We start from the raw sequence: 21,553 nt of genomic DNA, 5'->3' as shown, positions 1-21,553 counted from the left end.
AGCTGCATCCAGGCAGGTTTTGAATGTCTCCAGAGGAGGAGACTCCACAACCTCTTTGTTTACTTCACCTACTTTTAACCTCAAATTCACTAGTATGCCAAACAATGCTAGGCTCAATTAAATTATTTAATTTAAATTATTTAATGATTAAAATGGTTGATAAATGGGCACATGAAAACCATAAAGCCTAATAAAATACGTATTTCAAACAAGTTTAATGGTTTTAGTTTCAGACAAAGCAAACCTACATGTTTTCAATTCTGAGTTTGCAAGCCAGTCTTCTGTATAATAAAAGGAAACAATCTAGAGCTACTATTCCTGTACTTCACTGTCTGCAGGACAGTAAAAAACATGAAAAAAATCCTCCAAACCTATTCCACACATGCTAAAAACATCCTATCCACCAAAGGTCAAGGGCTTCTTCCTGTAACCACCAAGTAAACAAAGGGCAATAGTACAAAAGCTGCACCAAAAGCTCAAATACCAGCTGTGCAGGATATTCCACAGGTGAAATCCAGTACAGCTCACAACACTAATTAAGCCAGCCAATGTCTCACTAGGGAACTGTATACACAATATACTGCCTATCACACAGGGGGGAAGTGCCATTTGCAGAGAAAGCTAAAGAACACTTTACAAGCAAGAATACTTGCTAAATAGGACATTGTCAGCTGGCAAAATTCTTATCTAGTGGAGTATGCAGACTACCAAAGCATCTCGGCAACTGATTCTCCCAAGTCTGAGGAAGTGCACTATGAACCAGTCAGACATTATTGTAAAGTTCCTACTGATACCTGCTCAGTTAAAAACATACCAACCCAAAATTCTGCTGTTTGTTACTGTTACCAGATTCAAAAAACAGTGAGGTAGTAGAGAAGATCCTAACTTCTAACTCTTCCTACTCATAAATTATTTTATTCCATTATTTCTGAATTGTGTATACCCCCTTATATATCTGAGAATTCAAATACATAGACACATGTACACACAAAATTCTAATACATATTCCATATAAGATATAAATACATATAGAAAGATAAGACATCTTATTCTGTATCTATAATAAAGATGACATGTTCCTAGATGCCTCTACATATTCTCTATTGAGCATTTTGCTAGTTCCTTTTGTGTCACCCTTTCTCACATACAAACACAGTACTCTCCTCCCCACGTAATTCCCTTCTACAATGAATCTTCATCTGTGCTGGACACAAAAGCCCTATACCAAACAATTTCCCCTGCACCATGAAAGAGCAAACTCCCCTCTTCATGATTCTAAAAGAGAAATAATGCTTGAAAAGGAGTGACATGAAATATTCCCCGCAAAAGCTAGCAATCCATTTCCTCGTCACTTATTTAATAAAACCCCATACACATAAAACTACGTACAAATCTGGCTTTATGGATGCCTAACTCTCACTAGGTTCCCATTTCTGAATATAAACCACAGATTAGATCTCGGTGCAGGGATTTTTTGTTTGGTTTTAGTCTTTTTGAAGAAAAAAAAAAATCCCAGGTACAAAAGATTCCACCTCTAGATGTTTCCTACTGAAAAGGTTGTCCTGAAGGGGAAAAAAAAAGAAAAAAAAAATGCAAAACCAAACAGTAAAAGACTAACATCTGCACTTACTCACAGAAAAGTCAGGGTTCTTTGGCAGAACAAGTCCATTTTTTAATCGCAGATCAATTAGCAATCAACTACTTTTTTTTAAAGTCTTCTTTTAGAAGAAGTGTTGCAGTGTTTTTTCCATTAGGCTTTGAAATGGCTGGAATGTGACTGAGCACTGTGCAATATACGCATTAATCAAAAGACTGCCAGGGCAAAAGTATGCAACTGCAGGGGAGGACCTGTGGTCACAGCTTAACATGCTGGATTAGAAAAAGAAGAAAAGAAAATAGTTGCTGTTCATCACCTTAAACAAGAAGTTATGAACAGCAAACTTAAGAAGATGTAACTGGCTTTATTTTGTCAGCTCCAGTATCTTAATTCCCAATCTTTCTTACAGATCTCTAGAGTATTCTATATAGTGTTACTAGCACTCTAATGCTCCATATATTACTCGAATCACAGGGCTATAGAACAGTATTGTTTTATCCCAAACTGTTCTGAAAGTTCATTTATAACATTTATAAATAAGTATGGCAAAGGTATAAAAATAAAAAAGGCAGCTTTTCCCCTAAAAAAATATTCACTGTAGCCACAAAAGGCAAAGGGTTACTTACATGAAATGTCACCCCTTTAACTAAATTAACTAAATTAATTGAATGAACTGTAGCAAACAAAAAATATGCTGCATTTTGTAGTGGTATACTGCTGTGAAAAAGCCAGCTAAATAATTATATGCACATGTTCTAGGTGCACAGAAAGTTACTTCCATTAAGACAGCTGTATAAATCATACACTGTTTTGATAACAAACATGCCCTTTAGAATTGTTTTGATTAAGTGTCCTGCTTTATTTTGATAAATGAAATTCAATTTGTTTAATCCAGTCTGCTTTTTTTGTTGTTGTGGTTTGGGTTTTGTTGTTTTTTGGTTGTTTTTTTTTTTTTTTTTAAGATGAAAAGATTAAAGACTTGGCAAAGATCTGCCAAATTAGACACTGGCACTTAAAAAACATTTTCAAGCTAAAAATACAGAAAATCAGGTCAATATTGTTATATAAAACATCTACCTTTAACAAAACCTCTATGGATTAACACATAAAAAAGCAAAACTAAAATCAGTATTTTAGAAGAGACTGAATAAGGGCAGCTTAACATCTCTAATTCACTAGCACCTGCTCAGGTTTATTTGGGGTTCCCCTAACAAAGCTTAGAGATTTGTGAAAGTGACTAAGCACTCTCACCTTGACAGCAGAAGTGGAAAGATGGAAAGGGTGAGGAGCAGTGCAGATCAGAAATCCACTACCACCAAACAAACTGTGAAAAAATTCACATACTAGCAGTTAGTTTTTGGATAAAGTAACAGTTAAGCAAGTTTCTTGGAGACAAAAAAGTTGTGCATGTAAATTTTAAAATACCTGGCATGTCCAGTTCCAGTATTCAGTAAAAAAAAGCAGAAGTACTAACGATAATTTACTCAAATCCTCCCTGTGAAACCATATTATTTTCTAAGTATGCAAGTGTGTATATATAAATTCATAAGGCCACATCCCTAACTCTGATATTAATCAGCAACAGACAGCTTTCAGAATAAATAAATTAAAAAAATTCTTCTGAAATTCAGCATTAGTGTCAGATGTTAGAATGATTAACATTTTTTATGTATGCAAAATGTATGTTTTTATGTATGCAAAAAGGACATGCTTAATAGTGGAGGAAAATTTTGGAAGAGGCCAAGTTACTGCAAGAAGCACTTCATTAAAATTAAAATTGTGACTCAGTTTTTGACAGGGCTAATGACTTAACAGAGATTCTTTATGGACTATATAGGTTAAGAGGTCACAGCATTTCATTTAGAACTTTTTTTGAGTTTGCAACAACTCAAACTTCATAGCTGAATATAATTGAAAGCATCACTCTAACAGGAGTGCTATTATAAATCCTCTCTTCTTAAATCTTAAGTCTACCTGATCCGAATTGCTACTATAATTCTGCCTGGCAAGGAAATAACAGTAGTATATCTGTAAGCTTGTCAACATTATGTCATGACTTCTCTGATTGAAATAGATGCCTATGAAGCTGTAATTCAGCTCCCTGGTGCATATATGGATATGTCACGATTTAGTTTAACTACATCTCCTAAAGCCCCTTGCCTTTCTAGCTCAAAGAACAGACCATATTCACTCAGCAAGCTAGTCAATACTTCTGCTCTGTGCACATCCTTTTAAGCTTTATTTACTGCAATTTAGTGTAGAGACAGACATCATTAGTTTTCTGATTTTCATGGTATCCAAACACTGAAGGGAATAGCTTTAGTTATATCGTGCAATTTATTACTGTGCTCTTACAGAAACACGCTGACAGCAGAACAATGACAAGACTCAAACTTTGATTACAGAAGTGGAGTCTGTCCTTGTGGACAAAATCATCTGGTCATTTTCCTTCCAAGATGCATTTTGTACCATATATTGCCATTTCCTAATTTACCTCTTTCCATGTATACGCCTCTATATTCTTGTCTCCAGTGTTTGGTGTTTTTCTTCTTACATGAAGTATTCACAGAAACCTAGCTTCCATTCACACCAGTTTCACCCCTTCCCTTCTTGCTGAGCCAAACCTAGTTTCCTTCTTCCAGCTTTTCACAAATGTCTTTCTCTGACAACCTCTCCACCTCCCCCACAGCCCATATCTGTTTTATGCCCCACTGACAGATTTTCTGAATAGTCTTTTGTCATCACAGTAATTTCTCCACCATTGTCTCTCCTGTTGAAACAAATTCAGTCTACCCCAGCTCCTTACTGGTTCCCAGTCTTGCCAGAGCCATACTCATTTCTCATTCCTACCAGCTTCCATGCCTAGCTTCTTTGGCCGGTGGTTTCCACCTAGCCCTCCCTCCAAGTTCTCAGTATCTCTGGCATGAAACCTAGCCTCAGCTTTCCAGTCCAAGTCCTCCAATTTCCAATCCAAATCCAATTTCCAATCCCTCCTGTCGTCAGCATTCAGACCTTGTAGCCACTGTGGCTAAGCAACTCCCAACGGAAGTTACTTCTTCTGGTGGACATCAATCTTCGCAACTTCTGCTTTGTGTTGCCTCCAAGAAGAGAATTTCACAATCAAATATCTAACACTTCATAAAGTACAGAACCTGCTTCTTAAAAAGAGATCTCTTGGGCAGGGCTGACAAGCCCTCAACTAAAACATGGTGCACCTGCCTTATTCATAACTGAGCCTGCTTTCAGCAGGAGGTTGGACAGTTTGACTTCCTGATGACCCTTTCAACCTAAATTTTCCTAAAGACGGATTTGTACAATAAGGATTACCAGAGGTTATGGAATAGAGACATGTCTTTAGCAGAAACATTGCTTGGGCACAAAAAAACCTGAAGACAAGGCCAAAAAAAAATAAATTAGCAATTAGATAGCCACTTTTCACTGTTCTCAACTACCAGCCAGCACTATCAATGCCAACACTCCAAGAGAAAATATGTATTGTATTAGGTGACAACTGATAATGCAAGACAGCCAGAATAAGAAGAAACCACCAGCAGGTTTCTCTTTAAAATATTAAAAACTCTTGCATTTTGATTTTAAATGACAGTGTTTACTTCATGGCTTTTTCTGTCTTTGCTTCATCAAACATAACAAAATCAGGTATGACTTGCATGGCGCTCCCCAGCCTAGATAAGTAATGAATTAAGTGGATGTCTCCAGCCTATCTATAGGGCATGAAACTATTTCCCAAACGGATCGGTTGTGAAAAGCTGCTGGCTGACGCACATAGCCCGATGCTTGGACTAAAATAAAAACCCCCAAACTACCAAAAATCCAAAGGACCAGAACACTTTAAACCTGTATCGGAAGAACCAGGCTTTCAGTGGCCTAAAAGAACATTAATATCAACTAAAGTATTTTCCCCATTAGCCCATTCACTATATTTTACCCACCTAGTGTCTTCACAGTAAAATGAGGACTCTCCAAAACAATTCCTTCTTCTGTGTCAAATATTGGATTATCTATTCCAGTTTTAGGAGGAATTTGTGCTAGTTTCTTTAGCCTCATGGAAGCAGTAAGGTCCAGTTCTTGTTTCTTTCCCTCCTCTTCTCGTCTGCGCCTTATGTCCTCCTGCTGCTGACGGATTCGTTCAAGTTGAGCACTCCGTCGCATGGGCATCATCCTGGAGCCCAAATCCCCAGGGCAATCAACAGCCATTTCTCTGTGCTTCTGATGTTCCTCAGGAGGTGCAAGATCCACATTTTTTGCTTCACTGTCAGAATCTTCTGTGATATGTCCATTCATATGAGACGTTGTCATGATTATCTGTAACAAGGCTTATTATCTTCAAACAAAAACGCTGCTATTAGGCCAGTTTTTGTTATGTTGTGTAAAATCCATTTTAACTTCAAAAATTATTTTCCTTCCATCACAGGACAGTTGTTGAAAAATCCAGGAACAAAATCTAATAAGAGATATTAAAAAGTTAGTAAATAACTGCATTAATAAGAAAACACTTAAGAGTTCTCCAGGTACCCAGACATCAGAGCAATGGAACTTTTCCTCCACATTTACATAGTGCTTTTCCCCCCACTAAGAACTACAGCACTCTCACAAATCTGTTTCACATATTTTAGTAAACTTCATGTGGCAACCTCAGAAAAGGAGTACTGTTCAAACTAATGCTAAAGTCTCTTAAATTTCCCAGTCAAAGCAGTGGAGATTCTGCACTCAATACAACCACAAACTAGCAGTTTTCTGAAAGTTCCCATTTGGTTTTAATTTATCCCTTCATTCTTAAAAATTCAAACACAAACCATGCTTACAATCCTACAAACACTAAATATAAGTAACCTGTTATAAACATGTTCACAAGAAGTTTATTAAGTTAAACTTAAGTAAAGGTACTTGTACTTATTCTTCCTAAAGTGAGGCATTTTTACATAAACATTGCTTCCCAGGTTCAGAGAAGACAGGTATGGCATAGAGTTCTTCCAAAAGATACTACCTAAAGCAGTCCAGAGCTGCACTCGCATGATTCCAAGCAGGGATAAAGTCCTAGGATAATACTTGGACAGCTCTGGTTAGCAGCTACTCTTAATACTTCCTATAGGCATGCATTAAAGCAGAAAGGATTAAATACAAAGTAAAAATCCTTGTGTAGGCATACAAAAGTATAGATTTAACAGAGGACAATAACAGATTTCCACAGTCAAGTAGTGACATTTCACTGTACTCCTTGCACTTTAATCTGGTTTCTCATTCCTGATGATTGCGGCTAAAGAACTTAACGTGTCCTGATAAATATAACCACCTATCTCTTAAATACATGTAACCATGTGTTTTATACCACATTGCCTTTCTGTATCACAAAGCCAATGATATGTTATCTTCAACATGTTCAATTAAAAGGCCATCAAATTACTAAGTAGCTGTGTACAGTATTACCCATACACTTAATTTTTCAAGTTCCTTTTAATTATTATATTTTTTTATTTACTGAAAGGAAATACTACAAAGTATCTCAGTTTTATTATATGCTGGAAGCACCAAGACAAAAAATAAAACCAAAAACCACAAAGCCAGCTTTCTTAAATCAAATGTTTATGTTTTGGAGGAGGAAGGGAAAGTTGCTTATGTTGTAATTAAGTTGAAAATTAAATATCAATAGCAATGTCTTGGAGGAAGAGCAACAGAAACTCCTACACAAGTTTCTGCCAGCTTGCAATTCTAAGTACGTACAGCTTTTCATTTTCCTCAGGAGTAGTACACAGCTACATACAGCAACATCTAAACAATTTCCTTTACTTGTTTCCTCTTTAGCCACTACTACTGGTTATTAGTAAGATATTCCAAGAAGCAAATACTAAAGCATGCCTATGATAGTAAAAAATATTTTTTGCCTTTAAAAGATACTTAATTGCACTACATTGATATTAAATTATTTCAGTGCTCAACACTGAAGAAATTCAGACTCAGAAAAAATTCAGGCAACAAAAGAGGCCCCAGTAGTGGGGCTAGCGAGTACCAAAATTATCTGGTGCCTGTAAAACTTTCAGTTAGCACCCAACTTAAAAAGAACAGCTTTGCGAAGAATAAAGTCACATAAAGTTAGCATTCAGACATGGCTATATAAATCACTATATCAAAAAGCAGTCTCTGAAATTCAGAGATAACACAGATAATGTAGCAAAATTACCCTCAGAAAGCCACATTTCCCTTTCTGTAAGGGCTTCACTGTACAGAAATACCAATCCCCAAAAGGGATGTCTCATGAGGTACAGTAAAATTGCAAAGCACAGTAATTTAACTGGGTGGAAGATAATTCAAATTCTCTTTCATCCACATTGTACTGGCCATAGCCTGCCTGAAGACTGAGCCTTTAGAAAGTTACATTTGTCTTTTTTCAGCTCTGACAAGCTGAAAGAAAACTCACATTCCTCAGTCCACATGGTACCACTAACAGGTGTTGAAACAATGAGGGAATGAATAATATCCACTTACTGAGCACTAAAGAAGTCAAACCCACTGAGGATATGCAGGAAGTAAAATGCAACTTTTAAGATACCATCATAACACTCAGTCATGTGTAAGCTGAAGTAATGTTACACTCACTAAAGATAAAGAATCTACACATGAAGAAATTAAGCTGGTGGCCAATATTTAATTACTGATCAAAAATATTTAAGGTGGGATGAGCTACATTTCCTCCATCAAGTTTAAAAGTACTAACTACCTAAGACAAAGAGTACTAACTACCTATCTTTTGAGGTTAAGTCAGAAAAAGGGCACAACAAAAACTCATACATCTATAGAAGTTTTAAAGAAGTTTTAAAATCTCTTTTAACATAGTAATCAGCACTGAAGACCAGAGAAACAAAAATATTATCTGAGGTAAATATTAGTACTAGGCAACAGTTGGTAACATCACTTACATTTTCAGCATAAGCTCCATGCAGGATGCAAAGAGCACATAAATTCTTGGAACAGAGTAACGAAGACATTTAAGTGGCCTGTGTTGATAGCTGCTCACTTTCAGTATTTAAGGTCTGAGTTAAGTCAGTTACGAAAGAAACAAAAGTTACAGACAATTAAGAGTTCTCCTGCAGCCACACTTCAACAGCAATACTCAGAAAATTGGCATCAAAATTTAAGTCTTTTAGGAGAATTTTAAATAGAAAGTATCTTTGATATCCCAGAAAGTCAGAAGTCTCTGAAGCAAGCAATAAGCAGTACAGGCAAAGTAATCACTCAGATAATATAAAAGATGATAAGTAATATCACTTATCCAGCAGCCTAAAATTGATGTTACTGCAATATCAAAACAACTCCACAAGAACCTGACCCTCCACATATAACTATCTGGAGACCCATCAAAGCACAGGCATGCTGCAAGTCTGGAATGCTGGAACAACTTTCTTTAATTAAAGAACTTCTGATAACAGGTGATGCCTTCCAAACCTAAAGCCCACTGCTTTTTTCAGCTGTCTCGAGTCTGCTTCAGACACCACAAATCCTCATCTCCAACAGTTTTGGAAAAATGCTACTGCCCAGTTGCAACAAATGAAATAAGCACATAAGGAAAAAAATAGTCAGGTCTGGTCTGAAGTCCCTCTCTGTGATGGTCCCTAAGGAATTTAAAATGTAAAATATGACACTGATAAAATATTAACTCAGTCCTCAAGTTACAGTGTGGTATAGCTGAGGGTAAAAGTAACATTCAGCTTGATGGCAAGCACCAGAAACAGAAATTTTTATTCTGACCAATAAGCATGGCATCAAAAGTCTGATGATGAACAGTATCCTTGGCTTTTCTTTCTCAAGGTTTCTTTTGCAATTTTAAAAATCTCAAGATAACAACAAGGGAAGGTTGTTACATGACGTCTGTTCTTTGTAAGTAGTGGATCATCTGATAAACCAGCTTTTCAGCCCAAGACGACCTTATTTTGTTACATTAATTCTTATATTAAGGAGAAAAATCTACAGACACACTCAATAATACTGACTTTTTACTGCCTCATATATCAAATATACAGAATAATATTTGGAATTAGCAGACTCATTTTCTGTTTTAGAACTTGGTATTAGCTGTTTTTATACTCTTCAGATATGTACAAGTCTTTCGGTGTTACAAAGAGTTTGGTTACTGAAAGTTTAATAGGGTTAAATTGTGGCTTTAAGTGTCTTCCTTTGAACTGCTGATATCTAACAGGGGAACCATAGCACTTCTACATGACAGACAGATCTTTGCAAATACAGCAGATTTACAACTGTTTTCTGTTCAACTTCATATCACAAGTCTTACCGATATGGTCCTGGAAAGCACATGTGCAAGTCTCTCCTTCACAGATTACTTTAACTATTCAAATTTTTACCCTACAGACAAGGGTTTGTCTAAACTGCTAACGTAAGTGTAACTATTGAGAAAGAGCATTTCAGTCACTCCGGTCACCATCAGACATCACACAAGAATTTCACTGTGAAGTAATTATGAACAGCAAACAAAACATCTGTGTGCAAGTTCAAAACATTAAAATTAAAGAAAAAAATACACCTCCTATCCTGCTAATTATACTTGCTATTCTCAAGAATACTCTTACAAGCCACACATCATTCTGCATACATCCCAAACAATGTCAGGCTTTAATCACCCTGAATACACTAAACAAAGCACAGACCCCAAGAAGCTCTGTGGAAGAATGAACATATATAAATGCAGTATCTTGGTGTGTAAGACAGATGCTAGTATAAAATACATACTGACAGGGACAGAAACAGAAGCTGTAAGGTGGTTTAAGTTTTCACTTGCTTCCTGGGGACTGTGGCTGGTGTTAAAACAATTATGATTGCTATGCACAACTGAATTCTGTACAGTAAAATTAAATTTGTTTTGCTTCAGCAACTTCCAAAGAGCAAAAATGACATTTTCTGGAGACCGAGGTTTTGCATTACATTTTGGTGGTGGTTGAAATTCTTTCAGTGCTAGAAGGATGATTAGACTTGATAGTTCCCTTTTTAAAATTCATTAAAGCTGCAAATTCTAAATGACTGCAAGGGAGTTCAGCACTCACCTCTAACTGAATTTCATTAGTTTGGGCACAGTTGAGAGTACAAAAGCGCAACTTTACATCTGTAATTATATTATAAACACAAGAAATACATATTTAACATCAGGCACAGTGCAAAGGATTTATCACCAGCTGAAAGCCATATACTATGACAGATACAGTACATTAAAAAATTCATTAAAAACAACTGGAAGAATTCTAGGTTGCTGAAGTGAATGAAAAGTTAAATTAAAATTGCATACAAGATGCTTCCTGATATCTGACTTAGTAAAAAAGTATGAGCATAAAATTATGCTAGAGATTTTTACCATGTATGCTCACGTAACGGTGGCTCTTCTGGTGTTTTCACTCAGTACTTCAGATTTTGCTTGCTTAGAAATCTAAGTCATAAAAATCACAAAACAACAAAGTAAAACACTTCAGTAATTCCACAGAAGGAATCTCAGTGTAGTAGAAAAAGAATTTCCAGCTTTCCCTGCATCACCTCCCAAGCATAATGTTTCTTCAACAGTATTTCAGTGAAATGGCAAGATTAAGAGACTTGGGAGCCAGTTACATAAAGGAAAATGCAAAACAAACCATGCTGCACACCATAAAATTAACCACTACTTGATAAGTGTTAAAGACTGGAGTTTATGGTAGAAAATACTTCACAGATATCTCCTACAGAGCTTAATAGTGCCAGAAATATCAGGCTGCTCCAGTTTTTCAGAAACAACTAAAAGTTAAAAAACCTGTGAAAATTTGATACTATTTTTCTTAAATTAAAAGTTCTGTAATGGAAAAAAAAAAAAAAAAAGAATTCTCTTTACATTAGCTTTAACTTGGACAGTGAACTCAGGGAGCCCAAGGACAACTTTAAAGAGCAGGTGGTGTCTGTCCTGAGCCCCCGGAACAAGCAAGATAGGAGAAGGACCATCCAGACAATGATCCTGTGCGCAGCTGTGGCACGACACTAACCCCACCATGCTCGGGCATCTGGCCAATGTCCCTGCCTTGTGTGAACTCATTAATCATGAGACAGTGCATGCCTGCACTTAGCCTAAACTTATAAGTTCACATACACTAGGTATGTAAGCTATTTATTTTTTTCACTGAGCATAAAGGTGGGCAAGCTCCAGGACTGGGCCAGAAGCCTCACCTACGGGCAGACACACCAGGTAGGAATTTTCCTAGTTACCGAGACTCATGGTGCTGGCTGCAACCGGGCTTCCCAGCTGAAGTGTGGGCCTGGATGATGTTAAGGGGGTACCTGGTGATGTATCCTTTTCTTAGTCTCTAACACTATTTTTTATATACATATATATATAAATAACTAATCACAGTAATTATTTGATGCTTCGCTTCATATTGTGCATAGTAACTAGTACTGTTTTCTTCAATCATATTGCATGCTGTTTTCCTTTACTGTATTGTAATGTAATGAACTGCATTGATTTTTGTATTTGATTTGCAATTCATTTTTGCTTGGTGTCTAGTCAATCTGCAAAACATGTGGTTTGGTTTTTTTAGTCTACAATATTTTACATGATCTCCTCTAATTAGACGCTCTAGCGTAGTCTTGGTATTGGAAGAAAACTCTTCCTTTAATATCCAGCTGACTCATTTCTAATAATTTCAGACCAGAGTTCATTGTAAAACCTGTCAAGCACAGTAACTCAGTTCAACTTGCATTTGAAAGGGCTTCCAGACATGCCAAGAGGTTTTAACATTCCATGCTCACTTAGATGTGCAAGATATGTGGATCAACAGCAAAAAGGGCTAACTGCTCAAAAGGAAAGTAATTTTCATTCTAAGTGCTTTCGAAGTTACATTTGTACAAGAGCAGTAACAATGCCAACTTGCATCATTGGAGCACAGAGAAAATTATTAAACTGAAAAATTCAGACGCTAAGGCTAGATTCCAGTTTTATAAATTGTATACACAAATTGCTCAACATGCAAACGTGGGAAATTGTAAGCGCATTTTTTAATTGCATTGGTATCACATTTAAGAACTGTGGTCTATTTAAACACATTTAATTTTATTAGGCTTGTTTATCTGTTGATGCTGCGGCAACAATCAAAAAAAGTCACAGCACAGGAACTCGCCAGTCTACTAACTTCAAAAGATACAGAGCCACTTACTACCTACAGAACAGGCATGAACAGTGTTCTCCATGAAAAACATGGACCAAAAGGAGAGTGTTATCAGGCCAACAACAGCCACATCACTCGAACCTCTCTTCAGCAACTGTACCTTCACAGTAAAATATATGGAAGACACCTTTTGCAATTTCTGTGCATGAACTATATGAAATTACAACACACAGTATATATTATAATTTCATTGTGTATTTTCACATGACAAAGGAGAGTGGATTTTAACCTGTACCACTACAGAGGCATAAATTGCTTTCAAAGGCATAATCTAAAGATTGTTTTATATAAATATTCAATGTAATAAAACACACTACACTTGTTTCAGTCACTGTTGTAACTTTTATTCACATTGGGCTACTAGATATATTTCTAAAAGAGGTCATGTTTAATTTGATTGCCCAGTGCGACAGACAATGGAGTTTGGATAAACAATTCTTGCTGCCTCAAAATTAAAAGCAGAAACGCAAGATTTGTAATTGTTATCACCAAAGTTCTGTTCTTCACTGCCAAATGTCCAAAATAGCACCATGTCGCTCACTGGGCCCAGGGAGGTGATGTTTATCCCCCCTGGTGCCAGGGCTCCCCCAGCGCAGCAGCTGCAGCCCCCCATTTGCAGGACTCTGCATTCCCTGCTGGACCCAGGGTACAGCTGGCTGCCACGGCCACCGCTGTGGGTCCAGAGCTGGGGGACACGCTGCACACCAGCCATGCTATGCCACACTGCTCCACCTTGCTCTGCTGCTTCTCCCTGCATTTTGAGACCATGGCAGCCCATTTTCCAGCCCCATTAGAAAGTGAGACTATTACTTAAATGCAGAGGCAAAAGTATCTTTTTTGTGCATTCTATCAAGCTCAGTCAGCACACAGCTAAAATCTCTCAATACACAGCAGTATGGAGGCCAAGAAAACCTCTGAAGTACAGCACTTCAGCTGTTCTATTTACAGCAATCGTTAGAAAACACAGCCTCAACGACTCAGGTGAGCAACATCTGTTAAAGGTATGTAGGATACACCACAGTAGATTACTTCTGATAATGTATTTTAGCTCTTTTAGGTCCAAAGAAATTAATGCCCCTTAGAATAAGCATGATGTAAATAACAATCTTAAAATAAGCGTGACCTGCTTTTTATAAAAGTAGTAACACAGCAGTCATATGAAGAGGGAGGTACACTTTAATCTTACTGAATTTCTTACCAATCTCTGTGAAAAACACATGTTGCATGCTCTATTAGCAGCAATCTTCCTTGATTAGTATCTCCGTGAGGTCCTTTAATCAGTTAAAAGTGATAGCACAGGTCAAGCAGAACCACTGCACAAGAAGCTTTCTTTAGTCTTAGCAAATCTGACTAGGCACAGCAGTATAAATGCTTCTTCCTTGGTTACACAAATAATTAAAATGATTGACCAAGATTAAAAACTATTGTTGAAAACACTAAGGATAATTTAAAAAAATTCCCTTTGTTTTAAATATACACTACTACTAACACAACAGCATTGTTTAGTTTCTGCTTTTTAGACTAAATGAAAAATAGACATGAGGGGAATAAAGTTTCAGCTGGGGTGACTGCAGATGGATTGGGGAGAGGGAATGATAACAGAAACAAATCAGAGCAGGCTTCAAGCAGCTTATTGCTAAAAATCACATCTAGATAGAAAAACTTAAGACTTTTGCTACAGTCCCATAAGCGTATTTTTAAATTCAATAACACAGTATTTAACTTTTGTTTATATTTTGCCACCTGAATCATCAGTAAAGCTCTGACATGTTTAGCACCTTTTGAACACTTATGAGCAACTCCCAGTGCTGACAAGACCCGAATTCTAGTGTAGGTGCCGAGCACAGCAGAGGGCAGTCTCTACAGCAATTAATGAAAACCTGAAAAAAAAGAAACACTCATTTTCAAAAAGTAGCTCACAGAAACAAACACTACAGCTCATTAAATGGTCTGACACCCACATTACCCCAAATTAGCACATAGATTTACTACCCTACCATCCCACTATGGCTTAGATTAATAGGCTGCAACTATGCATACATTTGAATACGAAGCTCTAATTAAATCTTCAGTACCAACAATCCCTGCTAAAAGAAACATTTATTTTATACATAGGTACAAGTGGGTAACACGGATGTCCACGGTTTGCAACGGAAAGATGATAGAACAGTGAAAGAAAAAATTACCTTACGTTAGCAGTTATTCCAAGCATTTAGAAACTTTCAAGTGCAACAAATGAAGAGGAAAGAAATTCCTAGAATTCCAGGGATTGTTAACAGATCTCACAGGACAGCCAGAAACATGATAACAAGACAATAATTTCTTATCACCTATTCACAGACAGTTAAGACTTCAGATTTCATTGTCCTAGAAGTAAACATGCCTGTCCTTGTTTTAAACAGTGGTAGTATTCTCTGTGAAATTAAAAATACTGCTGCTATTTTAGATCTCTAATAAGATTCCCCCACTCCCCTACAAATTATATCCTTTTTGGCTTGGGCTCTTGCACACTGGTCTCATTTTAATCCCTGTATTTTTTAGCATGTTCTTTTTAATGTCAGTACTTGCCACTGCTTCACTATGTAAAACACAGTATTAACAGTAAACTTTGAGTACTAATATGTAAATTACACTTCAGAGAGGTGATTGAACCAAAGCAATAGTAATTCCAAATTAAATTGAAGATAGAATGTTCTGTAGTTTTCATCTCATCTGACATTTAAATTCATACAAAATGGCATTAGTTTAGTCCTCCACAGCAAGCTCTTCTTAAGCCATATTTACAACATTCTGGGGAAAAAAGAAATTTCTTCCTCACATTTTAATATGCTAATACCTCCTGAATCCGATAAACACAGTTAGAAACATCATCTAAGGAAAAGGGGAAGATGGATATTCTGAGCAGGCTTTCATCCAAATATGCTGAAATGTTAGATATCTAACTCAACAGTCTTCAAAGAGCCTAGATATAGGGACCAAGACTGTCTCTCAACTTTATATGATCAAGCTATAGTCTCAAAACATCATGTAACAAAGATACTACGTGGCCTTCCTCCTCTGTTCTCTTTTCAACTCTTTTTTGCAGTGTTATCTGAATGGGTGACAGTAAAGTGATTTTTTTAAAAACAAATTCTTGTCCTTAATGATCTAACCTCATTTGCTCTGTTGCTATGTTTCTCATAGCTGTGTGGAGAGAGAAGGGGACAAGGATCTTCTGACTTTCTTTCTGACCAAAAAAAGTTGAGACTTCTGAAGATTGAAATTCTAAAAAATAGAACATAAACCACAGAACTGTACAATCTATGATCTTGGGACTTCACAGAACTCAAGAGTCACTTACGCACTACAAATTCAGAAAAGAACATTTCATCTGAGCTCTTCTCTAGTTATATTTATAGGGGGTGGGAGAGGGGGGGACCACCCACAAAATGTTTTAGATACTTGGGTTTCTGACATCGTAAGTTTTTCATTCCTAAACTCACCTGAGATTGTGGTGACTGCTGCAATGGATAGCTATGACAAATACCCCCCAAAGAAGTAACTGATGACACTCAAGAGTTTGCAGAGGAATATGCTCAAGTGAATTTGTGCCCATGAGATCTTCTGGAATCTTTCTCACTCCTGAGAATTAGAAGTAGCAAAGTCAGAACTCAAAACTTTGCTGACTGAAACAACTGTTCAGAATTTGAAGTGTTATAGTTTCTTTACACTGCGTCAGTCATGTTTTAGTATTTACAGAACGTTAATGAATTATGTGATTTCCCTGAAGAAATTACTATGTTTGTGCACAGCGAACTCCCCAACTGCTAGCACAGAACAAAGCTGACTAGGCTTTCAAGTGTGCCCTACTTTTGGATCCTTCCAAACAGAGATCCCATAGTTCATGAATTTATGACAAGAACAAGAAGAGAGACTGTCAGTATGATTCCTTGGACTGCTAAGCTGGGCTGGTTTGCTGCTGCCAAAGACTGCATTCACAACTCTTTCTCTCGACTGCTCCCTTACCCTCTCTGTTTCTGGGCTGTACAGCCAGTGCCTTCTCTGACAGCTTTAAAGCTTGTCAAATCTCTCTGTCATTAAGTCACCTTAATTCAACAAGACCGCAGAATGCTGCAAAATATTTTTGTTTGGTTTTGGACAAAGTCGCATGCTAGAACAGCTCACAATTATCTGAAAGGTGACAGGACTGACTGGCACAAGAAGGAGCAAGTGATTGAGACCAAGAAGGTGAAGAGGTGAGGACAGAGACAAATAGAAACTCCCTCAAGGCAGCAGAGCGCCAACTCCAATGAAACTTCATCTCTTGGAATCATATTCTGTGAATTCATCCACTTCCCCTTACCCCGCCAAAATCTCATCAACAGGAACTAATTTTGAAAGAGCTTTTCATCCTAAAAAAAACCCCAAAAAATCCATCAAAAAAACCCAAGCCACCACAAAAGAAAGCGACCACACACCTAGAACCACCTGCATCTCTTTGTGATGATGTAAACAGGACAGTCAAAAGAACCTATTGGCTTTTATTAAAAGGCATAACCTGACACCACGCATGTAAAGGACTGCAAACCTTGCATTTATTTCCTCCCCCCCAAAAATGGTAAATTGAACACTCATGTTTTGAGAGTATTAAAGATGGTCCTACTGAAAAGTCTAAACACATCTACACGTTCATTACTTCAAGATTATCAAGTGGTATTCTCAGCCTATTACCTTTGTGTAGATAGTATAAACACACTAGATTAGAATACACAACTAAAAAGCTTTTTTTTCCCCCCACAGTGGACAGCAATAAAACTTAATTTTCTGTGCACTTGCAGCAGAATGCATAAAATGGTACACCTACTGGCTGAACACTAATGGAAATAACAGTACTATTACCTCAAGCATACTACCTATACAATGGAATTCAGATATAAGTAACCACTTTGAAATAGACAAAACCTGCAAGTCACCCTTATTTCAAACCTTCCCAATATTTATCACAATGATCTGTTAAACTTATGGGTATGTCAATCATGATGCCACAGAACTCATGCCAACTCCTTGGTCATACTGTAAGACAAGACTTCTGAACAAGCCTATACCATCTAGTAACTTAAAGTTTCACAGGTCATGAGGAAAATCTGTAGAAAAATAATTTATGTAACATTATTACCAACATTTCACTATAGGGTGTGAAAAATCTAATGTTTTGTAAATAAGCTACATTACTAGACTTCATAATAAAAATGCATGAGAAAGCTTCACAAAGACTATAAAGGTGTAACATTAGAGACCTTCTGTACCTTATAAAAACAGTCTCTCTCTTTCCTATTAAATGTAAGGGGACTCTTGGGCCTAATGTTAACAATCAGTTACACAAATTAAGATAAAACCCTGGCAGGAACATACTCACTTCTGCAAACCGAGTCCAAAACATAAGCAATGTGGCTGCAGAGCTCCTCCACAGTTCAACTCTTTTGCTAACACAAAGAAAGTACATTCAGCTTCTGAAACCTGGTTAAAGCACATGTTCTTTTTATTAAGGAAACATTAGATAATTGTGATAAATTCACAGGAATGTAAGACTCCTTTCTACGTGAAGAGAAGAAAACTTTATTTGTATGTAATGGTGCAACAATCCTGTCTAGAAAACCTTGTCATCACTTGAGCTGTTGAATGAAGATACTACAAGCTACATACATCTTTCTGTAGAACTCTGAAATTGTGCTAAGAAACAGACTCGGCATCTAGGAAGGTGGAATTCAGCAGAAACCTCTCCTTGCCTAAAATCATGGAGTGAATCTTCTAGCGCAATGAACTTCCAACAAAGCATATAAACTTGAGCAAGTATTTCCTCTCAATTCTTACACTAATCAAGCTGAAGATGACTCTTCAAACAGTGTTAAAAAACGTTGTTTAAAAACAATCTTCTCCTTTGGTAGCATCTTTAAAGCCTTCTTCCCTCCCCTAATTTGAAAGTTGAAAACTGAACACTGAATTTTTGCTTCTTATATTAATTCTCAGTGATCTTTATTCTGTGTCAATGAAATGGATAACAGCTAAATAGGTTAGCCTATACTTTACACTTGCTTGCATTAACAAGTACACAATTACTCCTTAAAAAACAACCAAAACACCCCAACAAACCACAAAACACTAAAGCCAACACAAATTTTGCCCCACAATTAGAACTTACTAAAGGGTCTGACAACTAGAACGAGTTCCATAAACTCGTATTTCCTGCTACTAACCACTGCAATAGAGAAAATTCTAACAGCAAGAGAAAACAGAAATCAATCCAGGAACAGCCAGTCTTCCTAGTTTTCTGTACAAGTTCAGGATTCACTAATTTGTCCCACTTCACCTTTCACGTGTATTTTTTACTGTCATAACACATGAAACAGGTTTCTCAACAGAAAAGTGGTAAGATATTTGAACACCTCTTTACTTGAAGTGTCTGTGCATAAAAATTAAATCAAAATCTAATGGATGCAAGATAATGAAATTTCTCTACAATAGGTAAAGTTTTCCTCCTGCTGCCAATGTCAGATCTCAGCAATTCAGGTATTTCGTAATGGGAAAACAGGAAGAGAGGTAGAACAACTTCAACTCATGAATGCAGTATATCTTTGCATTTCACCACTCGGTGAAGTACACCGTATAGGTATTATACAAAAGAGCACTAACATTAAGAATACATTCAAAAAAGTTATTGAGCAATACTTAGAAGAATCAATCATGCACCCAACCCCTTAAACAAATAGTGAAGATTAAGTTTGTAAAAAGTTCTTCATACCAGTGATGCAAACATGTTTATATGCACTACACCAACACAGCTGATAAATATCTTTAAAGAATACATCACAATACTTTATTGCCCCAATATATAGAACTCTGTCATCAGGTACTTCTGAATCAGAAAGTAAGAACTCTATGTCCTAAAACAATCCCAAAGACATGAACTGTAAAAAAAAAAATGTCATTTTTACAGTCACTTTAGGTAGCAGCATCTTCAGTGATCATTGCTTAGTTTCATTCCAAAAGAACCATAGTATTGACTCCTTTGAAACAATCTTATTGTAAGTTTGAGCTTCTTAAGAACACTGATGCCATCCAACTGAAGACAAACTGCTATTAAATTCAAAACCCTAGAGCCAAATTTCCCATAATTAAGCTTATTTAAGAATGTAAGCTGCATATTTGGCAGTTCTACTTTGGGTTAAAAAATAAAGCCCTCAGTAAATTAGCCTTTAACAGGTTTTGCTGCATTAATCCTTTGAATAAAAAGAACCATAACACTCTGGACATATGGTACTTCTTTCTTAAATGCACATTTACATAACTGTAGAAATATGAACTTTTGAGTGGAAGTATTACTTTGTAAATTCTTCAGCAAAATTATTAGCCTGGCTGTTGCCCTCTTATGCAGAGGCCACAGACAAGTGTTTTCCTCTAGAGGTGGAGACAAATCAGTAATATCAACATCAGTCTTATGTACAAGACTGCATTGGCAACATTCTGTGACACTGAAGCATTCTGAAAAAGTGTTACAATTACGAAGTTATCCCAAACAAAACAGATTATTAAAATGTGCCACAAATACTGGCATTCACCATCAATGATGCAGTCAGAACAGCCTGAAATATTCTCAGTGCTTTCGCCTCAAAATTGGTAGTCTTGCCCTGTTGCAAAACCAAGTGTCAAGACATCAATTGCTGCTGCACAGATCAGCACCAGAAGTTGTGTACGCAGCAAGGACAAATCTTGGTTTTTTTCTGAGAAAAGCCTGAGAAAGGAATAAAAATGCAGGGGAGTAAAAAAACAGAGTCTAGAACTAAATGATATGGAAAGAAGCTCATAATTGGAGAGACTACACTATTTTTTCATTCAAGCAATCATCAAAAGAATAGCAAAGTTGAATTACTCTAAACTCCCTGCTTGTATAAAAAGCAGAATCCAGTGTCAGAGCGCAAGGCTAAGACAACAGAACAGACAGCAAGAGAACTAACTGGATATGGGGCTCAGTGCCAATATCAGCATTTCTATACACTGCTTGGGAAGCTGTCACTGTCTTTATACAGTTTTAAAGATCAAAGGGATCAGCCAAATTTTAACAGTAAAGAGTGAAAGCTGTTGTCCACTGGAAGAGATAAACCATTTCCTCTGTGTGACACAGGGGTGGGACAAAAGAAACAATTTTCTCTGAATCAGGTGTAAGAAATGTGATGAAAATTAAACTGAAAAGACTATCTATACAGAAATTATAACAATCTAGTCTGGTGTATCCACCTTGTAAGCAACAGCAAAAAGCTGCAAAGTTGGCAGAGAAAAACCTTCAAATATCACTGCAAAGCACCAGAGCTGTAATAACAGCATAACACTTGTGTGTTCAGTGCAGTAACCCTATGAAAAAGTCAGGTTTTACAGAAGGGATTTCAGCTGAGAAACTTCATCCAGACCCTAACCATACACATCTGTAGCATCTGACAAGCAGCAAGAACTCTAGTTACTCCATGTCCGTGCTTTTGCACTACAAAGCTTGAAAATACTTGGTCCTTTTCTTGCCTAGCAATTTTAAAGAGACTTGACCAGCTGAAATGGGAAACCAATTTTCCTAAACATACTTTTTCAAGATTGCACAGCAGCAAATTCTCACAATGCACTGGAGCAACACAGCCGCGATTTCAGGATGCAACAATACATACCACCCAATGCCTCAACATACATATATCCATGTTTCAGAACAATCTCTACTTCTTCCTACCAGTTT

At 36.9% G+C, this 21,553-nt stretch overlaps 1 protein-coding gene across 1 annotated transcript in view; it reads right to left on the bottom strand.

Moving 5' to 3' along the window:
• Nucleotides 1-20,569, bottom strand: part of PALS1 (protein associated with LIN7 1, MAGUK p55 family member) — a 42,200-nt gene extending 21,631 nt beyond the window's left edge. Inside the window, exons 1-4 of the mRNA XM_080396494.1 lie at nt 14,580-20,569; nt 10,971-11,042; nt 10,666-10,724; nt 5,548-6,059 (exon numbers count right to left, since the gene is read on the bottom strand). Coding sequence (XP_080252620.1) covers nt 5,548-5,914 — 367 coding nt within the window. The 5' untranslated portion in view covers nt 5,915-6,059; nt 10,666-10,724; nt 10,971-11,042; nt 14,580-20,569. The remainder of the gene's footprint in view (nt 1-5,547; nt 6,060-10,665; nt 10,725-10,970; nt 11,043-14,579) is intronic.
• Between the last annotated feature and the right edge of the window lie 984 nt (nt 20,570-21,553).

Source organism: Falco punctatus (genome assembly GCF_963210335.1).
Source record: "Falco punctatus genome assembly, chromosome: 7".
Taxonomy (NCBI): domain Eukaryota; kingdom Metazoa; phylum Chordata; class Aves; order Falconiformes; family Falconidae; genus Falco; species Falco punctatus.
This window is presented reverse-complemented; position numbering and strand designations above follow the sequence as displayed.